The 25,500-nt window shown below is 40.9% G+C and overlaps 2 protein-coding genes and 1 pseudogene across 2 annotated transcripts; all 3 read right to left on the bottom strand.

Annotated features, from left to right (window-relative positions):
* Positions 1-3,385: 3,385 nt before the first annotated feature.
* LOC145489503 (uncharacterized) lies at positions 3,386-4,706 on the bottom strand (annotated as a pseudogene).
* Positions 4,707-8,444: 3,738 nt separating this feature from the next.
* Positions 8,445-24,411, bottom strand: LOC145489502 (cytochrome P450 4F11-like). Its single transcript, XM_081468484.1, has 13 exons — positions 23,942-24,411; positions 21,109-21,298; positions 20,053-20,180; positions 19,343-19,461; positions 18,963-19,025; positions 18,008-18,140; positions 17,179-17,244; positions 16,749-16,840; positions 15,165-15,295; positions 14,742-14,806; positions 14,079-14,161; positions 13,061-13,126; positions 8,445-9,882 (listed from the first exon to the last, which is right to left on the bottom strand). The coding sequence occupies exons 1-13, from the start codon at positions 24,098-24,100 to the stop codon at positions 9,765-9,767; spliced, it is 1,413 nt and encodes a 470-aa protein (XP_081324610.1). The 5' UTR covers positions 24,101-24,411; the 3' UTR covers positions 8,445-9,764.
* On the bottom strand, positions 10,460-11,294 carry LOC145489967 (uncharacterized). Its single transcript, XM_081469058.1, has 2 exons — positions 11,212-11,294; positions 10,460-10,927 (listed from the first exon to the last, which is right to left on the bottom strand). Exons 1-2 carry the CDS (start codon positions 11,272-11,274, stop codon positions 10,460-10,462), a joined length of 531 nt encoding a protein of 176 aa, XP_081325184.1. The 5' UTR covers positions 11,275-11,294.
* Positions 24,412-25,500: the final 1,089 nt, after the last annotated feature.

Genomic DNA, 25,500 nt, shown 5'->3' with positions numbered 1-25,500 from the left:
TTCCCCGTTTTAAAGATTCCCGCTTTTAAAGATTCCCCATTTTAAAGATTCCCGCTTTTAAAGATTCCCCATTTTAAAGATTCCCGCTTTTAAAGATTCCCCATTTTAAAGATTCCCGCTTTTAAAGATTCCCCATTTTAAAGATTCCCCATTTTAAAGATTCCCCATTTTAAAGATTCGCCATTTTAAAGATTCCCGCTTTTAAAGATTCCCCATTTTAAAGATTTCCGCTTTTAAAGATTCCCCATTTTACAGATTCCTGCTTTTAAAGATTCCTCATTTTAGAGATTCCCCGTTCCCCGTTCCCCATTCCCCATCCCCATTCCCATTCCCTGATTCCCCGTTCCTAGTTTTAAAGATAGCTGGTAAGACAGCCACCAAATCTTTACCCTCGAAAAGGTGATGTCTTCTGCGTAAAATCCAATACGAGTAAATTCGCTTTTGCAGGGAAAACAGCAACCAGCCAGATTCTATTCGGCGTCAAGTTATCTAGACACGGAAAACGACTCAGAGAGGCCAAGCGAGGTTGCCAAATAAGACTATCAAAGACTGGTTCTCCTTCACTGGTTTTTGTTTGATCTCCGCGTGTGATCGATAATTAAATCAGCAGCTGAAAGATTTTAAAAGCTTTCGCCGAATCCAGCGGGTAAGACAGCCACCAAATCTTTACCCTCGAAAAGGTGATGTCTTCTGCGTAAAATCGAATACCATTCTCCTCAAGTCTAATAATTAAATCTTCGCTGGGGCTAACTTAGACTTGCCACAAGTCGACCTCTTGTTAATCCTTGACTTTTTTATCTCCCTCGAGCGAAGTGAGAGGGTAATCTTCCAGTGACGAAGTCGCGGGGGCGAGCGCGAGCGACGTAAGTCGCGAGAAGTCGACTTGTTTCACTTGCAGGAATGTGAATCAGAGCGTAAATTCTTGGCGCAAAAAACATGATTGACATTTCTCACTTGTCATATGCTCCGCGCGCGATCGTCGCGAAAGCAGAAAATGATTTTCATAGAAACGTTTACGAGTACTGTTCCCTATTTCAAATGAATTTATTTGTGTACAGTGCAGTATGTAGCTAGCAGACAAACGGCAAAAGCTGTGCCGTTGAGTAACGCCTCCTGAAAAGACAAAACCGTGTTTAAACCGATCGGGAATTATTTGTTTTAGTCTAGATTAATCAGCGATCGACCAGAGAGCTGTCTGACAAATGCTATAAACTTATGTAGATCTAGCTTGTATCGACAAGAATCTGAATTAACTAAAGAAGACGGAATTAGTCGGGGAGAACTTTAATTTTGTAAAGCTCTTTTGATTAAATAATGTTGAGAACCGAAGTCGCAACCAACGGCAGAGAATAAAAGCGCTGTTCCCAAAAGTCCGTCATCGATCGACGAGTGCTTTCAAAACAGTAAAACGGCCGATGTAAATTTGCTGCGATGCCCTTTCTCTGTAGAGAAGAAACTTGGTCATTCATTAAATCAACTAAAACTGTAACAATTACGCAAACTGCAGGAATGGCTCTGTTCTTCTTGGAAAGGTGCAAACTTAATGCTCTCAAACGATCAGGATCACACAGGAGCTCAGATCGCGTACGTAAGTAAACAAACACGTATTGGTCGGATAAATAGCCTTCCACTGCTTTTCCCAGTCCTTCTTTCAAAGACTTGAAATTAAGTTGGATAGACCATATTCAATTGCTTCCATAAAATTCATGTCCTTAAGTATATCCGAGAGCAAAGCTACTAGTAAATAAATACGATATTTATATTGCTTGAAGACTTTGCTCTTTTCTTTGCTCTCGCTCCAATTCACGCGCGGCCAGAATACGGAAAAGCTCTTCGCACGGGAACGCTTGCTATGCAGACCGCATGCACTATGTTTCAAACATGGAAGCATGCTTTCCCTGTGTTATCGAAACATTCAAATTCCGGTTAATCTTTCTACTTCTAAAACTTACCTTATAAGAACGTACAATGCAGCCTCTACAGAATCTGTGGCCGCAACTTACAACATGGATAAACACAGAAGTACACGTACGAACAAAGCTAGTCGTATTCCCAAGTTTTCAACATCTTTCTTTAAAGTGCCACTACGATGAAATTCTCGATATCCATTTCTTTACATTTTCGTACACATTAGGTCTTTCCTAGATATCTTGCCAAATTTCAATTTTCTCAATTTTCTCGTCCAAAAAACTCGTGGTTTTTGGACCTTAATTTCCGAGAATTTACGGCCGCCATTAATTTTCCTTGTTCCAAGTCTTGGTTGAAATTTTGAGAAAATGACGTCATTTTCTCAAAAATACCGCACGGGTTGAAATCATGATGACAATTAATGTAAAAAAATTGAACGAATATATGAGCCAAAGTTTTTGTTATTCTTTATGCGAATTGCTGTGCTAATTGTTATTATAATTTCAACCCGTGTGGTATTTTTGAGAAAATGACGTCATTTTCTCAAATTCTCAACCAAGAGTTGGAACAAGGAAAATTAATGGCGGCTGTAAATTCTCGGAAATAAGGTCCAAACGACATGAGTTCTAATGTTCGTAATAGATTGAAATTTGGCAAAAAATCTAGGACAGACCTATTGTGTGCGAAAATGTGAAAAAATGGGTATGGAGAATTTGATCATAGTGGCACTTTAAAGCTTACACTTGACGACATCTACTATTGAAAGTGAATTATTTCATATATACTTCACATCATCTACTATTGAGTTATCAAATTAAACTGATCCAGTAGACCAACGTTCACAAGACTTTTATGTGAATAAATATGCGTGGGCGGTTGGAATTTCTGAGAAAATACTCAAATTCCGGTTATTGATCTTTCTACTTCTAAAACTTACCTTATAATTCATACAATGCAGCCTCTACAGAATCTGTGCCACAACTCGTTTGCACGGGTTCTCGCAGCCCCAGAGGGCAAATAGGACATTCACATTTACTTCCCAACGGCGGATCAAAGTATTCGTCATAACTCTCAGACCTTGGATCTTCTATTAGTTTAATAACAAGTGAGCTTCGTTTATTGTCGATAACATACGAAGCTCACTTGTTACTAAACCAATAAAGCTTGGGTCGAATGAAAACAGAAAAGGTTGTTCCTCCAACGAAAAGAAACGAGACATAGTTCTCATGCATTGTTCTGATTAATCATTTTCTTCTAGCCGTTGTTCAAGCTGAAGCACGCTTTTGAGATTGCGAAACTTCCGATAGGATTGTCCATCCCATAATGGAAAGTGGCTCGGTGCCAATTTCCTATATTGTACGCGGCTGCAAGGGGTCATTTTGCAGTAATTGTATTCATCAGAACAAGATAGTTGATGAAGACGGATGCGCGATGCTAACGGCTCTCTGGCAACTAGTTTGTGTCGCGCCCGTCGGAGGAGCTCAAGTCCTTCGAAATCTTATTTTTCCAAGTCATCCTTGCGGAGAATTACATGAAACTATTTCCTGGGACTAATATACCTATTCTTGGGTTTCACCCACGTGACCAATAGCTTAGCAACGGTTACTATCCGCCATCTTGGTGTCCCTCAAGCGTAAACAAACCGTATCCAAAGAAGAGTTCGTGTGAGAAAGAAGGGATGGTTTTATGCGTTGTTGTCGGCTTTTCGAGCAAAAGTGGAAATCGTAAAGGCTTAGGGTTTTTTCGTATACCTAAGATTATTACAAATCAAGGGGAAGAACAGGAGGAACTCACTACTAGGAGGAGAAACGAGTGGATTTCTGCGGTGAATCGCGGCGACGCTACAAACAAGAGAGTGCTAGAGAGTTAACGAGTTTGTAGCAAACAAATCGCTCTGAAACTACCGGAACAGAGCGGCTTTGGTCGATAAATTGGTCAGCAAAAGGATCAATTAAACTTAAAGCTACTGCTTTAATTTTGCACTGGTTGAATTTGGCATAAAGCTGATCCATTTCCTCTTTCGAAGGCGCCGATGCGCGCTGCATGGGCTGAGGCGCCGGCTGATGCAGTCCCAGAACTAGAAGCTGCCGCATGGTTCGAGGCTTGCGGCTGTTGTAGATCCTCAATTTTCTGGTCGAGCTTTTCTTTGAGCTTGTTAGCCGATGAAAAATCGATGTCCTCAGCCCTCACATCCGGCACTTCATAGTCTTCATAGACATATGTCAGCAAAATCCATGAGCATTTTATCTGTGTGCAAGCGAGCTTGCCATGAATTCGTGTAGTTGCCTCTAAATAAAATAAAACACTCGCGATATGTGAGCATGGCTCAGCCAGTCCAGCTTTGCATCCCAAGCAATGGGCTGACAAAATTGTCCCATCGTTTTCGGAAATGACCCAAATGTTCACTAAAGGATCATTCATACGACGTGAATGCCGAACACTTGTTCTCACGACACACTTGCCGGCGATTACTTTGCCTACAACTGAGGTTACAAATCCCGACAGCATTTGATTAAACGCCTCCAGACTCTTGAACGCCTTGAACTGCTTGTTGTTGTGGAAGCTGGTCTCAAGAACGAGGTAACTAAGCAAGTCCGAGACTTCCACAGGAGGCAAACATTCTGGACTGAACGGCTCGGCTGTTATGCTTGCGGGGACGGTCAACTCCGATGACCGAGATCATTTGCGAATATTTCCTTTACTCTACTCTCTAAGCTTTTGGCATACTCAGAGAGCACTGGGATACCTTTAGATGAATGCCCAATACTTTTATCGTTTTTTCCCTTCTGGATATTCATGTAGTTGGCGAAATAATAGAGTGATAATAGAGAAGCTTCACTGTAGAAATTGACTATTATTAGCATAACTTTGACACCCGAGGGTCACCAACATGGCGGACACTGATTTGAGCAAAGCTTGTGACGTCACGTGAAACCCAAGAATTTATACCTAAAGGTAACATAAAATCACTGTGGGTCAAGGTCGACAAAACACTGCATGACGACAGCCCTAATTTCGTTTTTTTGTTTAATGGTAGCAAATTAAAATGATTTAACTAATCCAAATTATATGTCGTTTAGAAGTGCTAAGCGAATCAGAATATCGCTGTAGATATCAAATTCAACCAGGGTTATGACTTGAGGAAATCATTTCACCTTTGGTTTACATGTTGTACAAAGTATTTATGTCCGTCAAAACGTAAACGAAACCAAACGTGCATCAACAGGTCCTAATTTTGGCCTTCAGAAATAACTTGGTAAACATATAAAGCACAACAAATCGTCGCGTAACTACGAATACACGGCTACAGTTATACAATCCGTGTTTGGTAGTTTCATAATGATGTGACTATGAAAATTAAGTTCTAAAGTGTAGGCCACCTTTACAGATACAGATAAGGCCTTCTGCTTTTTGTTGGATTATAATTATTTTCATCCCTTCTGCGAGAGTAACTTTTATCGGTTGGTTCTGAATAAGATACTGACCCCGGACCGAAATTCATATACAGCTAGCATTCTTTAAAGAATTATTCGAGCTCTATGATAAATTCTTTCCAATTAAAAACTGCAAATCTAACAGCTAACCTGTGGATATCTAGGGAATAAAGAAGTATTCAAAAAGGAAAGGAGTTCTGTATAAGAAATTCTCACAGAAAGAACTTCTTCTTTGGCTTAACATTTTGGGAGAGGAACCCTCAGGGATATATTAACTCTATGTAATGACTGTAAGGAGCTCGGGCTATCAATTTCTTCACTTAATTATGTCTTTTTGTTCCTAGTCATGATTGGTTTATACATCAATCAATTGAAATCCCGGCCCCCCGAACCCCGGGGAATTTAACATTTACCCAGTGTTAAAAGATGGTTTATCTCCCCTCCCCGGGGCCAAGAAGTCTGTTAAAAGCCCCGTATCAGCAGCGGGATCTTCTGCCGGAACCAGATAAAGAAACAACTCAAATCGGCATCGTTCGTCTCGCAACCCCCCCTGATTAGACAATCCCGTCCGGGTCGCGGGTAAACAGTGCAGGTCGCGGTTAAATTGGCGCGGGTCGAGGGTAAATTGGCGCGGGTTAACTGAGACTGTGTCTCATGCAGTAAGGTGTCGTGAGTTAAGTACTTTGTCGTAGAAAAATTCGCTTTGTGCGTTTTAGTATTTATGTCGGAGCAAATGGTAGGTAATCTTAACTTTGACACGGCCTTCCTGCGCATTTACAATATTGAGAAACTAAAAATTAATGTTTTTTGTAAGACATCGCTTTGCTGGTTCAACTTCTATTTGAAAATGTGAAATCAAGCCGTATCCGTCAACCGGATTTTCTCGATATTTCCCGTGTAATGAAAACTATAACAAAATTTTCGTATGCGATTGGTTATCAGTAGCCCCGTTTGAGCACTAATAAGACAGTTTACGCGTCATGCTTGTCCTCTGGTATAAAAGCGTTCCCTAGCGTATGTAGACGTGTTTTCTTTCCAAAGCCCTTTACGCTCTCTCACAAACCAGAAAACACTGCTACCAGGGTTAAGCGTTCCCAGGATGTCCCATCGGCTGAGCTATTCATCAGACTAAAGTGAGTACCCATAAATCAAAGTATTCAGTAGTAAACAACCCAATGATGTACAAAATAATTTGAAATCTAGCACTAATTGCCTTTGTTTAGAAGACCTTCTTTTCAGTTATAAAATATAGTTACGCGCCGTGTTTAACGTTTACGTTGAATGAGAATTTAAGACTACTTGGTTCTACCTGAGTTGATAACCACTGAATGTAATGAGTCATGACTCTAAAAACGATTTAATGAAATGCAAACTGTGAAGGTAAGTGTGAGGTATTCATGAGATGTAGGCTATGTAATGATTTGAAGAAGTCTTAAGTTCGCCGATGGCTTGTAACGAAGATAATTGTTTAAAAGTCGGAATGATATGCTCTATTCTTTTTATACAATTTATTTCTTAGAATAGAGTATTTATTGCAGTATATAAGAAAGTGAGACTCGTCTTCAATTTGACGGATTAGATGCACAAATAGGGCAAAGTCTGTTAACCCTTAGAATTTGATCATATCTACCAGTCTAAATCCCTAGTTTGTGAGTGCCTATTCTAAATTTCACTAGTTCTTTTCTTTCGCTTAGTTTGCCGGCTTGTTAGGCGTAAATAAGAGGAGGGTGTATAATCGTTCTTGAAAGTGTTGAAAAATTCTAGTTTAGTAGAGTTTTGCATGGTATGTTGCCAATATAAAACATACTTTTGCTGCATTAGGCCAATATAATGTTTAATTTTAGCGTTAGTTAAGTACGTGAGATCGAAACAGGGAAAATTGCAATATTCAGACATACTCATTATATTGGGATAATAACTACTTTTACCAGCGTGATGAAGATCTTGCGACATGAGAAAGATTTGTTTAACAACAGAGCAATTAGCCTTACTTTAGAAGATATGAGGAGTAATTCATGATTTTCTGATTGATAGCTATAATGAGAGGAAACCTACCAAGTTCAGCTCTACATGCTACAGCGCATGCCTTATTGCTTACTTCTAAATAACGTTTGCAGAAATAGAGATGTGCCGTTTTCGATCTGGGGACTGTCCCAAGACTTGAGATCAGATTTTGCATATGCACCCCAGACTTCACTGTTAAAAAATTGTGAGGGAGCGTTGCGTGACATCCCAAAAAACGGCTGCGGAGGAGACTAGGATGCCTATGGCTCTAAAACGTCGCTCAGGCTAAATATGTAATGACGGCGTTCAATTCTAAATGGAAATGCGACAAATTAACAGTTCAGCTCAGTTCGACTCATCCTTCGCGTTCGCGGTCATTTTGTGTTGTTCGGGACCTACGCACATACGACGGCGACGGCGAGGACGACGCCTAGTAAAAAATGTGTTTCTACTTTACTCTGGAATTTTGCATTGACTTGGAACTATCCAGTGTGTCAGTCGGTATTTAAACTTGTCCCTGCTGAATATGCTACGAATGCGTTCAGTTCCAAATGGAAATACGAAAAATTAGCTGTCGTGGTTCACGTTCTCCAGACAACGTAAAATTGGGTCATTTCACGTTGTTGTTTTCCAGAGGACGGCGAAGAAATGTACAAAGATTTATAACGCACGTGCACAGCCATTGTTTTGCTCATTAAACCTTTTGTTTGGTGACGTTCTCATTGCCGTTGCCGTCGTGTTTTGCGTAAGGTTCCTAACTGTTTTGCAGTGTTGATCACAACTTTTCATCTAGTCTTAGACAACAGACCAGTTTTTTATAAATCATGGTACTCTGAAGGCGTTAAAAATGTCGCTCAGCTAATGAAAGATTCCACCACGTTAATTTCTTATCACGAGTTTGAAGAACGCTTCGGTATCAAATTAAATTTTCTTGCTTTTCACGGCCTTATATCAGCATTAAAATCTCTAAAACAATTAAGTATAGATTGTATTCTAAGTAGGTTCGTAAATTGTCTCTTGAGCCTCTTTCCACTCTCATTTGACTGAAACAGCCTTCAGTAGGTTAAAATTAAAAGCCATGTAGTTGTATACTTTTATTTTCCTTTTTGTCTCCTTTAATGTTGCTTTTTCTTTAGCTTTTGTAGTTTTAATAACAATAACAGTACCAATCAATTTACATGTCTGTACAATGTAACTGTAATTATAAAAACCGTAATAGTGGAGTTTTGTAAGAATAGCATCGCATCCAGCGGGGAGTAACAATATTCCTAGCCGCCTCATGCTGCAGAAACCGAAGATAAGCGCCGACAGCTGTGAGTCAGTCGGGCTGAAGAGACTTTACTATTGGGGACTGATAAACTCAAACTCTGTAGCGGAAGACGGGAAACAGAGAGGAAGGTCGAATTACGGGGTTAAACACAAACAACTGTTCTATCAGTCAAATGTACTTTTCACTGCGAGCGTTGTTCAGACACTCCAAGCACTTTATTGAACCAGAAAACCATAGAAATATTGTAGCGAAAGTTACAGAGTACATTTGTGTCCGACCCTACCCCCCTTACAGTAGATATTGTCACGTGGTTTTGTTGGATGTGTATTAACCATGGCCGCTCATTGTCAGCTTGGTTGAGTTCTGAAGCGTAAGAAATGACAACATCACAATATGTGATGTATATTGTTTTCATATTTCAGTGCTATTTCAAGGCAATGATATATAACAACGTCTGCCTAGCTTTAATAATCGCATTGCGAACAAGAGATGATCAAGGTAAGAGAGTGAATCCCCCATATAGGCCTTAGACCCAAGGTAATCCTTTTAAAGTTATTTTTAGATATGGTATCCAGTTTTTCCGCGGATGTTACTCGCGAGTTCCATGGATGTTTTCGTGGAGGATTTAAAATGTTTCGTTTCGTTTCAAAGCGAAAGAATTGAGCCCCAATGTTGTGGGGATGTCGTCTTTAAAATTTTAATATCAAAGAAGAATAGGAGCTTCGGCCCTTGCCGAACATGTTTAAAAATAACTTAAGAGGGATTACCTTGAGTAAAAGGATTCGCTCGTTTACCTTTATTTTCCGTTGATTTCAAACTTTAGTATATCTTCTCCGTTATTCTTACACCTTATCGTAATTTAAGGGGTTGGGACAGCTATGGAACTTTAGGAGTCCTGGCACTTGGCCGACAAACCATGCGGGTCTTCATCAATTTGTTTAAATCTACGGACCAGAGTGAAAGAGATGGCGCTTAATTAATTAAGGACAACCTCAGTCCCAGCCTCCCTCACCTTTCCCTCGAGGAAATATGGACTACGAAAAAATTATTAGGTGATTTTATAGAGATAAATGTTTAGTGAAGTACATGTAATTCTAGCTAATATAATTAGTCGTTTTTATCATCGATTTATCTCTTTCCTTCTTCTTTTAAGTGTTGGGCAGTGGTGAAATGTTAACCATAATGCCATTTTTCGCTCGAAGAACTAGGTGAGATTGAAGATCTTCGTCTGGTACGATGTTCTGAGGCGCGACTCTCAACTGAAACCTATATCAACAAGAAGAGAGATACGTTTAAGAAACAACCCCTTCACGACTTTTCGCGTTGTATTGGTGAGGGGTCTGTTCCAGGCAGCTATTGTAGTTTAGGGACCATTCATTTTTTATAAGGTAGGGGGGGCTGGTGGGATTTGGGGGGGGGGCCATGCGAAAAAAAATGGCTTTCGAGGGGGGGCCATCCCAAAAAAATAAGGGAAAAAGGGGGGGCCACGTGAAATATTTCAGTATAACTTTAAAATGGGATAATGTTTGAATATCAAAAAATTGCTACAGAATAAACATAGAAGGCAGGATACAAATTTATTACAAACTTTCCTTCTGCTTTAAAAAAACGTTTGGCGACAAAAAGCATTTGTAGCTACTGAAAAGAAGTATTTAACACTGTTATTTTCGAATGCAACTTTCACTGGCACTCATCTTCATCTTCGCTGTCGTCGAGTTCTTCGTCGCCGCTTGTGCTGCTATGGGAGTCTCTTTCACCAATGCTACAAGAAGCAGGAATGCTTTCCGTCAGAGTGTGCTCTTCAGGGTACATGAAGGTGTAAACATAATCTCTGACTTCCTGCTCAAGGTTGGTGGTGATTCTGCTTCTTGCAGCATTGGTGAAATAATTCCCTTCCATTGGACTGAAAGAGTGTGGAATCGTGTTCCTTTACATCTTTCAATATGACATTCAACTTTTCCACCATTGCTCTGTGCTCTTTGATGGAGAAGTTCAGTTTTCTTCCATCACTGGGCTTCAACCGGTACCCTGGCATGGAAAACTCACTCGCCCTTTCTGAACAGCCATCCGCACTTAGAAAGATTGCTTCTTTTGCTTGTAAGATGTCAAACTGCCTGGATCGTTCAGCTGTAAACCTTTTCTTAAACGACTCGTCGCTTTCGCCATTATTGCGCATTTTGGAATGAGCCTCTTTCATGATGCTCATGTAGTAATGCGCTCTTTTCCCGATTGGATTAACAATATAGCCAAGGCTTGTTTTCTGGAGACCCTGAGGTATGGTTGTATCATCAGCAGAGGAGGAACTAGTGACCTACCAGAAAAGGAAAGACGATTTTTTTATTTATTATATTGAACTGATATTATTGAATGATCATGGTTCGTGTAACCATTTAATGTTGTATTCGTGTAGTGAAATGTAGACCTAAGTCAAACGATATATTAAAAGACACATACTATTTTTAAAATGTTCAAACAGTTTTAGGTGCTATCTTTACAATAGGAAAATACAGAAGTTTCTCATTATAAAAGTGAAGCATACATGCGTTTTTAATGTCCAGATAAAAATAGGAACACTGACAAGAAATTAACACTTACCGGCTCATCTTCTTGTACTTCAACAGCTTTCTGTTTTACCTGCACAGGGCAACATTTATACATGCCTATCACTAGAGTAGAGGAAAAAACCTTCCAAATAAAGACATCTGTAAATTAAATGTAAGAATGTGTTTCACACAACACATCAACAGATTTCCAGTTTTTTCACAACACTTCGTACTTGGTTCAGTATCACAATGCAGGAGCAAGGAAAGACTCTGTTCCAGGCCACTGTTACTTCCGTAAGATTGAGAAGTTTATGAATGAGCACTATGAGGAGGGGGAGAACTACAGGGAGTTTCTAAAGTTGTCCTGTCAAGAAAAGGTAGGAGAAATTTGTTCTTTATGTTGTGAATGGACTGGACCACCCATAGAAAGATACCCTAAACCAGTTCCTGACCATTCCTGCCTACCGGAATACCACTACCTCTCCTACCAGAAGACCCCAAAAGAAGGGCGTGATCCAGATGACTGGCAGCCAAGGGTCCAAGCGAAGAAAGAGCATGGAAGTGGCAGGCTGGTTTTATCTGACCCAGAGAGCGTTGCTCTATTTGCAGATAAGTTTATTGTCAAATCAAAGTTTGTGGTGGATTATCTTCAGCATCTTGAAGTGCTGGAATTTAAAAGGACAAAGAGAGCAGAAGAAAAGGCAAAGTTAAGTAGGGACGCAAAAGATAAATCATATGAGGATTATCCTTGGATTGAGTTGTTCGAAGATCTAACCAAGCTTAAAAAGCTACGTGTTCCAGAACTAAACAAGTACTTGAACCACCACGGGCTGAAGCAGCATTTGAAAAGCAGCAAGAGTGAGAAAGTAAAGGCAATTGTAAGACATTCATGCTTGCAGCAGAAGAGTCCTCTCAGAGCTGGCCAACCAACACTGAGAAATGCAAGGACATTGACACAAAATGACAACAGGGCAAGTGCTGACAGCAGTGAAACGGATGAAACTGACAATGATGAGTATGACAGTGATGCCATTGACTCTGGGGGAGAAGATGACTCAAGTGATGTCATTCTTGCATTCATCAATTCAGATGAGAAAGATGCCAATGAGAGGCCAAATGCCACACGCTCAGGGCAAGCCATAACTAGGAGATCCGAAATTGACTTCTCGATCTTTCTTTTGATTTGTTTTTTAAACAACAGCTCTCTGTGGTAGAGGGATTGTAAATATTGTCTTCATAGTGAGCACAATAACGTGAAGTAGGGGGATAATGGAGAAATATTAAAAAAGTTGAAATCTAAATATTGTTTGTTCAATTTTTTTTGTGGGGGGGGGGGTCATCCCAAAAAATGACCGCTGTAAGGGGGGGCCATGTGAAAAAATTGGTAAGCTGAGGGGGGGTCATGCGATTTTTAAATGGTGCTTCCCAAATCCCACCAGCCCCCCCTCCCTCATAAAAAATGAACGGTCCCTTAGGTCCCGACGTTTCGTTGCTCTAGGTCACCAATATGGCTGCCGTGACGTCATTTGAAAACACTCTTCTGCGGTTAAAAGTGTTGAGACATTCTAAGAAACAGAACGGTTTCTAACAAAGAACCATCATTCCCTCAATGAAGAAAAGTGTCTTTGTCGATAGCCAACCCCGCTACCTCCTCCCTCATAATAAATGTTGAAACACCGTCACCTTGTAACAACACTGGAAAGGGGAAAGGGGGGAGAGGTATAAAAAGGAAGGGGAAAATATAAAACTTTAAGGTAAAGAGATTTTTACCTTAAAGTTTTATATTTTACTTTTATCGGCGAAATGTATATATAAGAAGGGGACGTCGGACAAATCACGCTTATAAAGGGAAAAGGATGCACGGTGAACAAAGAAAAATATACTAAATCACCATCACTTACTTGCGAAGGATCATTGCTATTGCAGTTTTGACCTCAGCAAGGGCAAAACTTTGACCGATGCAGTTCCTGTAAACACAAAGCGCGAATCTTCAGTAATCTGCAACTGTATCCTGCCTCTGACTCGTCCCCATTCTTTCTCATATATCTTCATACCGCCCGTGGAACCTCTAGACTTTCTACTAGTCCTTTCTAATAATTCTTCCCTGGCCTGTTGGTTTCGACTTACGTCGCTCGCACTCACCCTCGCGACTTCGTCGCACGAAGATTACCCTCTCGCTTCGCTCGAGGAAGATAAATAAGTCGAGGTTTAAGAAAAGGTGGACTTGTGGAAAGTCTAGTGGAACCTCTTTCTCTCCAACCTCGGGTCCAAGCCTCGCGCATCTCACCTTGCGTCTTGCCGCGCGCTGAATGCAGACGGCTGAGGACGAGTCAGGTTCGGTCTGTTTCGTGTTCCTAATGTTCGTGATAAACCGAATCAGGAGCCCATCACTAGGAGCGTGAAACTCCCATAGTAAGTCTGTCACGGCATTTTTACAGAGCAGTCTATATTTAGGCTTCTTTTCCCGCGGAACAGGTCAGTTCCTGTCTGCATGAGCGCGCATCGGTAAGGAAAAAAAATGGCTGTTTTTCTTTTTAATCTTCCGGTGAAATGGTGACGTCAGTTAAAAATTAAGGCCGTGCTTATGATTGGCCCTGAGGTTCCTGCGGGGGTCTGAATTCGCGTTAGATTCAAACTAAAAATAAATCGGTCTGTGAAAACGCCGTGACAGGAATATGGGGTAGTTGCTCGCTCCTAGTGATGGGCTCCTGACTGAGTGCAGTTGAGGAACAACACCCGCGTAAACAGTCTGCATCTCTGACCTTGACGGGAGCCGAATCTATGATCATCTGCTCATCGCAGTGCTGTAAACCGATTGTTTTGATTTGTTTGGCTCGTTTAATAGAATATAAGTATATTGGAAAAACGTCATAAATGCCATTAGGAGAAGTTTAAAAAAGAAGTGTAAAATTATTTTACCTTGGACCGGCAGAGAAAGGAACGTACGCATATGGCGACTTTCCTTCCATATTTTCATTCGTGAAACGAAGAGGGTCAAATTTCTGCGAAAAGGAACGGAAATAATTAACAAATCGGTAAATACTTAATCAATCGATTGATCAATCAATCAATCTATCTATCATGGGCTAGTGTATTGTAGTGTGGAAAGGTGCGGTGTGGCAAGGTGTGGTGTGGAGTGCTGTTGTAGACAGTGTAATGCAATATAGGGTAAAATAAAGTAGGTTTTGGTAGGGTTGGGTAGGCTAAGGCAGGGTAGGGCAGGGCAGGGCAGGGCAGGGTAGGGCAGGGCAGGGTAGGGCAGGGCAGGGTAGGGCAGGGCAGGGTAGGGCAGGGCAGGGCAGGGTAGGGTAGGGTAGGGTAAGGTTAGGTAGGGTTGGGTAAGATTGGATATGCTTGGGTATGGTTTGGTGTGGTTGGGTAGGGTAGAGTAAGATAAGGAAGGGTAGGGTAGCGTGGGGTTGTTAGGGTAGGGTTGGGTAAGGCCGGGTAGGGTAGGGTCGGGTAGGGTAGAATAGGGTAGGATAGGGTGGGTTGGGTAGGATAGGGCCGTGTTGAGTTGGGTAGGGGAGTGTAAGTGTACTGGTCGATGACGTAGCCTGGACGTTACACATTTCATCTCACCTCAGGATCCTGCCATATATGTGGATTACGGTGTAAAGCAAAGATTTGAGATACTACCACTGTTCCTACAAGATACGATTAATAACGTTTAGAAAAGACAAACAAAGTCATAATAACTCCTTGTATAAAGAAATGTATGCCAGGGGCAAGGGCGTGCCCAACTGGCGTACATTTCTTGCAAATTCGTCGTCCCATATTTCAATGCGTTTCCAACAGATTCTACTGAAACTTCACACATATACTAAATTCGGCATGATAATATAAATGGGAGGCTTAAATAATTTTGTTTGAATTAAAAAATCCGAAAGACATGACAAATTTGAAGTATATCAACAACTTACCTAGTCTCCTCCGCAGCCGTTTTTTGGGATGTCACGCAACGCTCCCCCCAAAGAAACGGCTGCAGAGGAGACTACAACTTACCTTCATCTACCATTTTTCCATCAATCTCGTACGGTTTTTCCAACACACGGCTGATCTGGGGGACAACAGAGTACAATCTGTTGCTTTCCTTGATGCACAGAAGGACGTATTTTAATTTTCCAAGATCGCTCCTGAAAAACAGAAAAGAAAAGTAATTTAATTCGTAATCGGTAACTGGTTTGTACTAACCGTCATTTTGCTCGCGAACGGCGATGAGCTGAATTTAACTCTGCTAAAGTTTGCTCGTCCTCTTTACATTTTTTCTCATCAGGTTTTTTGGCACTTCCATAAATAAATATTGTTAGATGAAAACAGTCAACGACTTTGCAATTTTGTTTGCAACTTTTTTACGGCAAAACATTACCGGTCTAGATGCCGGTCTAGATGCGAAAATCTAGACCGCTTTCAATATCGATTTCAGCCAATCAAATTCGTGATTTCGGTAGTTCCCAGTCCTTGTGAGACAGAGCCATGTAATAAACCTGATTGATAACGCGGTATATAAGAACCTAGTGTTTAAAAACCCGTAGAGTAATGTTTTGGCATTTACACCTGCATTATATAAAAACTCGTTGAGCGTAAAAATTGAAGCAGGCTGTTAATTGGAGAATACACTGTAACGGTATTGAGCATAGAGAACTAAGAATTAATGTACATGCTGTCTCCAGTCTACGAGCAAAGAGTCAGTTTTGTAACGGTTTCTTAAGTCAGAATTGAAATCTCGTTCTCCCGGGTTGTTTGCACGCGCAGTCGAAACTCCTTAGAACACCAAGCCAGTATAGGAGAACAATCTTTACTTTATTGTCTTTAATCCTAATCTTGTGGCCTCAGGGCGTTTTCATACGAATCGAAGCAAAGCGGTCAACTGAAATCATTACATCAAGAAATCACTAAATATCGTTGCGTTTGTAACTTAGAAAGTAATCACAATGATTATGCCATGTGCTCATGCTAATAGAGAGCCTTGAGAGCGGTTGAAATCTAAGTATAGCTCTCACTGGAGTCAGAAATTTACGTAACAATGTAAATATCAACATCAGTAGATTGTAGCTTACCAACGTTCGCGGGTCTTGATTTTCCTATGAGAATTTCGTTCTAACTTATTTTACGATCCTGAATAGCCTGCAGTGCAGGCGTCTTATTGGGGCGAGTTAGCGTTACAACCTTGCGAGCGCCTTTTTAGACCGCCATGTTAGACCGCCATGTTAGACGGTGGGGGATGGGGGAGGGGAAAAATGAGAAGACTTACTGAGACTTACTGAGAGATTTTCTTCGCTCCACCCCTCCCCTATCCTTCCTCTTGCCTATCATTCACCCCCTTGGTAAAACTTTCTTTCTCTCCCCAGTCTTCCACTGCATGAAAAATTCAAGATGGCGGCTAAACTTTTTACGATGTGAGCGCTCGCTCGAAAAAATCTCGCCTACTCTGCAGGCTAGATCCTGAACAGAAGGGGTCTTAGCTTGAACTGAATTTGGGCTATGTTTGGGAAGCATTTAATACATCAATCACGGTAACGTCAATCAAATGGGAAAATATTTCTCAACTTTACCGGAAGCGGTTACAAGTTTAAAAAATTGTGTTACTTACAACAAGCAGTTGTGTCATGCCCAGCAAACATAAATGTCATCACTTTTGATGTAATTTCTTCCTCAGACAAGCTCTTTCCATTTTCATCCTGATAAAAAACCGTATAAAATGTCCTGAATACAAAGCCCCCTTAAGAAATGAACTTCGGTACATTCATAATATTGAAGAGGAGAAGCCAGTGAACCCGCACGATCACTCAAAATTGTTTCTAGTGTGTTTTTTTGTTTGTGCGCGTTTCTTGAAAAGAGAAGCAAGACAAATCTACTGAAAGTCCTGGAACATTAAGCTGCGTGAAAGGTTTTCATTAGTCCTGGAAGCAAATTCTTCTTCTTCTTCCTCTTTCAAAACAAACACTAAATTTTCTTCCAAGCATTTGCGTTGATGTTGCTTAAAATATAAAGGAAGTTCAAGTACAGTTTCTATTACCCTTGCCGCAAGCAAAATATCAAGGAAATCAAAGCGCTTCTTTTTCTTCAACTTTTCTTGTTCGTCCTGCAAAAGAAACAACATGAATGAGGACAACGAATACAGCGCTCCAAGATGTTATAAAAAACATTAATGAACCTCAGACGAAGTCAAATACGACAAGAACCCTCGTTCATTCTTAGGGTTCCATGTATATTTAAGAAGACTTACCCCGAGTACCGTTTAGGCTCGATTTCCGCCTTCCTCTCGAATCCAGTCCCCGAAGAGCGAACAGCGGCTGGCAGTCGAGCCTATGGGCTGTTTGGAAAGAACTTTGAATTGGCCATTTAATGGTTTCGCATTTAGAGTCGTTTTGAAACAGAGGCACGAGGGAACTCGGAAATGGCCTATTGGATTAACCTGAATCACAAACAGTCTACATCGCTTGTTTTATGATATCGAGGACAACTATAAGAAACCATCTGTGCGCATAATAGAACCGCCAAACGTGTCGCTTTTTCCACTTTTTATTATATGGCTAGCTCCGTGAGCGGGCACGATGAAATGAATCCTGTGCTGTGATTGGCTACCTGAGCGGGCAAGATGGCACTATCTCACCCGCTTGGGATCACCCGCTGAGTCCCGCAAGAACATAGTGTTCTTTTTCCATATAATTAATCATCTATTGACCAGCGTTGTTCGGTTAAGATGGTTGGATATTGGCCTCGTTCTTTTTTTTGCGTGCTCGTCTTGGTCCATAAACACGCAAAAAACGGTTGGCCAATATCCAGCCATCTTGACCTCACGCTTGGTCAATAACCCATAGATATAAGATGCTTGGAACACTTACAGTATCTTGTAAAGCAGTCCTTCTTTCTTTGATGACTTCTTTTGCCTTGGCCTGTGTAATTGCGCAGTCTTCAGCGAATTTTCGCCCTTCAGGCGTCATGCGGTAAATTTCATCTGAATGTAAAAGAGGGTTCCTAGATAGTGAAGAAATGTGTAAAGAAAACGAACAGTTTAGACGGAGCAATAATTTATTTGCTAGCAGTTCAATGGTTTAGGTTAGCATAACGAACTTCATAGGAACTTATGACACAGGGTGAGTACGTATAAGTAGCCGGCGAACAGGCTTTTTTTCCTTTGTTCATCTCCTCGAAAAAATAAAACCTCTCAATTGCAGGTAAGCGCGAGTGAATGAGAGCGTTGTCGAGTGAGCACGTGGGTGAGAAAGCGAGTGAACGAGCATGTGAGCGACCCGCACGTTTTCTCAAAGGACACCCGCGAAGGTGAGAAACTAAACTTAATTAGTAGCACCCAACTAGTGGACTAATGCAAATCCTGCATTTTAATTGGCTACGCTACTAGAGGATTATTAGTAATAGTCCTCGAGTAGCGAAATAGGCGTAATCGAGCGTGACGCTTCCTTTCGTTTTATTCCCAAATAAATATTTCTTCAACTTGCATTTGTTAACTTTATTATTACCTTTTCTGCCCGACTAAAACAATGAGATACTGAAACAATCAGACCCTTCGCCCTCAAGGGCCAAGGGTCTAATTGTTAAGTAGATCATATTAATAACGTAGTAAGTGATTGAGAGAGAAAAAATAACAAGGCAAACAAATAGCCTGCGTGGCAGGTTGTAGAAGGGGAGGGAAAGGGTCAAAATTGAGCGCAGGAGGATCACGCTTTGAGGAGGGACAACGTCCACTACCACCACGCGCTTCGGGCGCTCGTTTTTTCCCCCTTCCCTCCCCTTCGGATGCCTGCCACGCAGGCTAGTGAACAAAAAAAAAATACCTACATGATTCTGCTTACGATCTCGTCAGTTGCTTCATAAACTGCTTTGATGTAAGGATTCTTTTTACTGTAAAGTAGATGATAATTTATGTCAATTTAATTATTGGTTGGCAGCTATTTACATGATGCACTTTGTGAACGTGATAGGACACCGCTGACTGAAGCTATCAGCCCATGCACGCTCACATTACAATAGTCTGAACACTAACAGTCAGTTATAATCCCTTTGTAGTTAACTGTCTTTGTAAGAATGTTAGATTTTTCTTCCTATAGTCGTGCCACATCTTAACTTCACTACTGCTCTTGTAACCAATCGAAATTGACTAGAGAATTGCTTGTTATCTGAAAAAGTGCAAACAAGCAATTCTGGATTTATTCACTTACTCTTGAATCTGACAGTTACTATTGTAACTGAGTGCACACTTGAGGATGGAATCCAACGTCATCAGACTCACATAATGGAACAGCTCCACCTCACCTCTCCCCTGAGCAGACCACTTCTCCTAGAGAACAAAAAAGATTGGTTGGCCTGTGTTAAGCTGTAGAGCAGATTTTAAAGATGTGTTACTCTTACCCTAGACTGCTTGCAGCTGGCCCAGGGGTACTTCCCATAAAGGCGTATAAGAGGAGGCTCCACCCGAAAGGGGTATTTTTTTCGGACTTCAGGTATATAAAAGGGCACGGATTTTACAAGATTAAGTATATGAAACGGTTGGGAAATCTGTCATTTAAAGGGCCTCTAATTAAAATACTTCGGACAGACGACTTTCCTTTCTGGTTATTCATTCATAATACAGGTCAGTTATGAAAGCATGTAAAAAGAGTACCTTCACCCTCAAAATGGTATACAAAAGGGTAAGAGGTTTGACATAGCGGCAGAGCCTTCCCATCTAAATCTTTGTAGAGTAGCCTCTCCCCACCAAAACCCCTCTCCGGGGCAGCCGGTCCCCTCTCTTAGGGTCCAACGAGTGTTTATTCCTGCGAGTGTGAACGTAAAGGGGCGGTATGAATGAGGAGGGGACAAAAGAAAAACACATATTATATCTCGCCTAACCATATCCTGATGGAAGACAAACATTTTAAGTTTTACTTACTAGGAGAACATTAGTGGAATCTTGGAAAACTTGGACGTATGATCTGAGGATCTCAAAGTGGAAAGCTGGGGTAAGAAGTCTTCTCATTCGGAACCACTTGTCTCCATTTGAAGCTATCAGTCCATCTCCTGAAAAAACAGAAATACTGTATTTATCCCTTGCCTTGATAAATACAGCCAATACGAACCTTTCAAAGTTGTCCATATGCCAGATTTAACGATATGAGTTTCGAATAAAACTAATCTAGGATATGGTTGAAACACCTAAGGATGTTCTTCAGAAAATCTTCGGAAATGTTTTGTAAATTTCTTTCTCTGTGTCAGCGTTTTTGGTAATTGCCAAATTTATCTTCAGATTTGAGATTTTCATATTTTTTTATTGCTTTGCACTATTTACATTTTTGAACAAGCGATCTAATACATTGATCTAATACATTGATCTAATACAGTAGAACCTCCGGTTACAACCACCTCTCGTAAGCAACCTCTCCTTGGTGACCAGTTTTCCAAAATACCAAACGTTTCCAAGTCAAATCACCATATTTGGAACTTCTTATAAGCAACCACCTCTTGAAAGCAGCCGCAACCACTTTTAGAGCTAAAATTTTGAAATTTTCTATTGTTTTTAACCTCTTGTAAGCGACCATTTGACAGAGAACAGAGCAGAAATTGGATAATAAAGTGTTGCAATATTATCGCAATCCTGGATAGTACAAGGGACGGAAATTTCTCAATGCAAAGTACCAGATTTTTTCTCGAAATTGACTTTTCACATGAAAAAAAATTTAAAACATGGGGTAAGTCTCTGCAGTTACCTTATACTAATGAGATGACATTTTGACCTAACATGGTCTAAGCCCTCGTAAACGACCACCTCCCATAAGCGACCACCTAAGCTTGGTCGCTTATGGGAGGTTTGACTGTATATCTACTATATCCTCCTTAATATGTTGGTCCATCCCTAATTTGTTGCTATAGCGCGATTGTCACGCGACATGCTAGAAACATCTATAAGGGAAAAGCCTTGGGAACGAGGTTGCAGAGAACCATGACTCACCAAAGAAGGGCCTGGAAAATCGGTACGTGTATGATTTTGGAGCATTACTAGACTGAATGACCTTGATCGTGTCCGGATGACAGAGTGCTAAGACACCAGTCGTAGGAGTTCTCCAAATGATATAACATTTTTTGAATTCAGTTGCACATTTGACATGCCACTGAAGAGCCGCCCCATCGTGGTTCTTTATCTGAAGAGAGAAAAAAAAGAAAAAACCACAATCAAGTACATCAATGAAGAGAAGAGAGGGGCTGCTGAAAGGAGTCTTATTGACGAGGAGGGTAAAAAGGAAATGTATGAACTGAGAATCAGAACTACTCATGTGATAGCCAAAGGCATCATTCCCAGATTCCTTGTGCCAAGATTGCGTGACCGTTGTTATTAGATATCACGAAACAATATGCAAGCTCTACGGGAATGTAGCGCATATATTCCATGATGAGAGGGTCGTATTTTGAAATAAGCTACTGGCTGCATCAGAGGCAGCCAAAGCTTGAAAGTTATGAGCGATGACTGTCTTTCTTAATAGCATTCAGGGCAAATAAGAAAACTTTATTATGCGCAGATTGCTCACGGCCTTTGATGATCATAAACTTGCACCGCCTGTGGCTGCACACCCTGGCTGCAAACCCTGGCTGCACACCCTGGCTGCACACTCAAAAAATATCAGGAAGTACGAACATACCTCCCCTTGGTATTCCCATTAGCATATGGTCAAAAGAAGGGAATCTATTCCTCTCCAAGTTTATCTCGCTTGCAAAAGGATTTCTTTTGTCTTTCCTCCCGTGACAGATCCTGTTCACAAGCTGAAAAAGATGTGGGCAGACGCCAATGTTCTGGCATTGGCTTAGCGCCAAAGAGGGCGGGGTAAGGCTAATCTATGGAACTGCAGACCGGGGAACCACGGAACATGCGGAACCTGCTAAACGTAGAGAAATGACTGTTTTTACAGCACCTAGTCGACTCAACTACTCGCTAATTTGAATCATCACTAGAAGCGATTACGTTAACGGTGACAATCCGGTGAATTCCATATTTCCAGTAATTTTCCATTTTCGGGAGACTTCTTGACAACCTGAGTCACATGCTATTGCTAATTGAGCGATCGAGCTAACCATAAAAGTTTCTTTGCTGTGTTACGATGCAGGGCTTTGTAGAGTTTTTGTTTCGAATTAAATTGAAAACAATTTTAACTTTATGTAGATAAGGTATATTTAATATGTAAATAGTGTTCCCAATTAGTTTTTTTTTTTTTTTTAAGCTTAATACCATAGACACTAAATTAAGTCATTCATTCATTCATTCATTCACGTCAATCAATACCTTTGTTTGCCTTTCTTGCAACAGGACGAAAAAGATGGTGAACTTAAAATGGAAGGAGAAAGCTATGATTTTATCGGTTAGATGTTTTCCTTCTGTGAATAAGTTCATCTTTTCTGACGTTTAAATTCTTAATAGTTTACTTTATTTGATGATGAAAAAAAAATGACCTTAATAACATTAACAAATAAATGCTACGTGTACGGTTATGATGCAAGTGTAGGCAAGCGGAAAAACAAGATCACTGGAACGCCCTTAATTCCACCACATCAACTAGCCACCAAAATCTGCTCATCTAAACCGGGTGGTAGAACTAAAGGGTTTCATAAATAAGTCGAAATGACTGGCAGAAATTTAGTTGCGTGAGGAATTTTTTCCCGGGGGAGGTACTCCTTATATGGGATATATTGATAGGTGATGTGCGGCCCCAATTTTTCACAGAATGCGTGACGAACTAAAACCCCTAAAAAGAAAGATCAAGAAGTCTCTCTGAGGCCGATGTCAAAAGTGAACGCAAGCGCAACAAATGGAAACGTTTCATTCTCTTAGATTTAGCAATGGAAAGTGTGATATGTGTTATAAAGATCAGCGTAGAACTGTGGCTTTTCTCTTCAGTCGATCGAATGGAAGAGAAGAGAAGTTACTGATATCACAACTCGGTCAGGTTTTCAAGGGATATAAACAAACGATAACAAATAAAAGAACGAAACCAAGGGCAGAAAATACATTCATAAACAACTTACAATACTATTTCTACAGCATAAATCCAACAAATCTACTCAGAAAGCGTTGTCAACATTCGATATCGTCATCAGGTACCGCCGCCCCAGACTCCCTAAAACGCGGTCGTGAAACACTTAATCGCGACTTTGAAAGGGCATAGAAAATCGAGGATTCAACCAAATTCAAAAATTTCCTCGCCCAAATGCTTCAAATAAAGTCTAGATTTGTTTTAGCGAAAAAAAAATTTGGGGGTTAGGTGCACTTTAAAAACACGAACATATATTGCTTCTCACGTGACTAAGCGCATGTAAACATGACCGAATCAGAGATACGACGGAAATTGTCAAAGCTACCAAGCCGCTAATGCGAGATTTAACCCCATAGAATTTACACCTCTGTTAGTGCGAGATTAGTCCATCATATTACGACTACCATCGACAAATGTAAGAAACGGGACGCCGGATATAGTCGAGTCCCTACCAGAAAGAAAATTTAACCAATATCAATGTAAATTTCATTGTTACAACTAATTGTTGCATATTTTTTCTATCTTTAACCTTATACCTCGAAAGACAATTGCAATGAAAACAGTATTTCTCTAAGTTCCGCAGGTTCCGCGGTTCCGCGGTCTACATGAGTTCCGTAGATTGATCTACTTGATTTATGGTCTTACCCAAGAGTGCGTGATTGCAAAATGTATGGCCAATACGATATAGAAGCGATTGGCCAAACCTATATGTTGCTTTCTTTGCGAATCTGCTAAAGAAAGATTGTTAGATTAGCAGCTTACGTGTTTAAGGTGCCCTGTAAACCAGCTGCTTGGCGCTGAAGGAAACGAGGCAAGCCGTCTTGCGATTCGAATTTTCTTCACAAGGTAGATGATCAGGTTACAGATAAGGACTACTCCTGTGGCTGATGCAACAAGAAGCCACAAAGAGTTTGAATCCATCGCACATCCTTTGAAATACAGCTTCACTTTGCAAAACTATCGCTAGCTTAAAGTGTTTAAACGGTGAACATTCTCAACCATTTGGAAAGCGCGAATAAGCCTAATGGCACCGGCAAGGTCAATGGCAGAGAGTACACATTGCATTTGTGGTCACGAGGTCAGTTTATGCAGAACGTGTGTGTGACCCCACTAATGTTACTACAGTATTGTGACCTAATTTGGTCACAGCGTCAAGATCGCTGATTCAGTAAATTACAGAAGCACTGTTTAAAGCTTTTTGTTCAAGGCATTCCCTCTCTCGTTTCCTCACAGGCAGCCTAAACTCGGAAACCGAAGTTACGCATCGGTCGAAATATTAAGATTTGTATAAAGGATAAAAGGGTTCCATTCTCAAGCCTTAAAACTACAGATGCGTAGAAATGAAAACAGACCTACCCATGACCTATCCTGATTCAGGTGTCTGTTGCCAGGCTCCCGACGAGCGCGAAATAATGAATTCGACGAGGGAAGCGAGCAGGGCGAGGTGGAGGAACCTATCCCAGGGGGGACACTAGGGCGGGAAGGCCACAACAGGAACGGGAGTGCACGCGGGAAACTTTCTCGGGTCCCGTCGTGTCCCCAAAGACAAAATAATTAGATGGGTATTTTCGCAAAGGACGGCGACGTAAATAATCAACTTGAACATCGTAAAAGCTATTCACAAAAGCAATGACATCTTTTAGACTAAAGAGATGGTAGAAATCTTATCCTATTAAGCTTAAACGATGGTGAACATTTCACTCGGCTTTCAGTGGAGAAAGACATACATTCATTCAAACTTAAAAAAGAAAAGCAAAATAAATAACTCAGTATTAAAAATATAGAATTGGAAGTCTGAAAAAGCCTTGACTTGGAACAACTGTCTGAGACAAATTCACTACAAAAAGCTGGCCTGAATACACATGAAGGGCTTAAGTTCAGATTAGGAATTTAAATAATTTCAGTCAGAGACCAGATGACAGAGCGGTTCTCAATAATAACCACTTACAACAGACTCAGATCACTTTCAAGGGCTCATCAAGGTCGCCATTTTTTGAAGAAGACCGCTGCCGAAGTACTGGTTTTCGATTGGATGGCAAGTTTAGCCAGGTTATTACTCTGGGGGAGAAGGAGGGGGTACGCACAAAAGGCAAAATTGTGGCGCGAATTAACCCCTGGCGCATTGTTGACTTTTATTCCGAAATATTCCTTGCCCAATCTCAGTTATTGTAATCAGGAGCTCCGCTTTTAGGCTCGGCTAAATCTATATATTAATAGCCTGCAGAACAGGCGGATTAGCGTGGCAGAAAGCGAAACGCGATACACGAGCGCGAACTGGGGCAGAGAACGAAACGGTCGCGTTCTCCGCTCATGTATCGCGT

Source organism: Orbicella franksi, chromosome 6 (assembly GCF_964199315.1).
Source record: "Orbicella franksi chromosome 6, jaOrbFran1.1, whole genome shotgun sequence".
NCBI lineage: Eukaryota > Metazoa > Cnidaria > Anthozoa > Scleractinia > Merulinidae > Orbicella > Orbicella franksi.
Note: the sequence above shows the minus strand (reverse complement) of the source record. Positions and strands in the feature narration are given on the sequence as shown.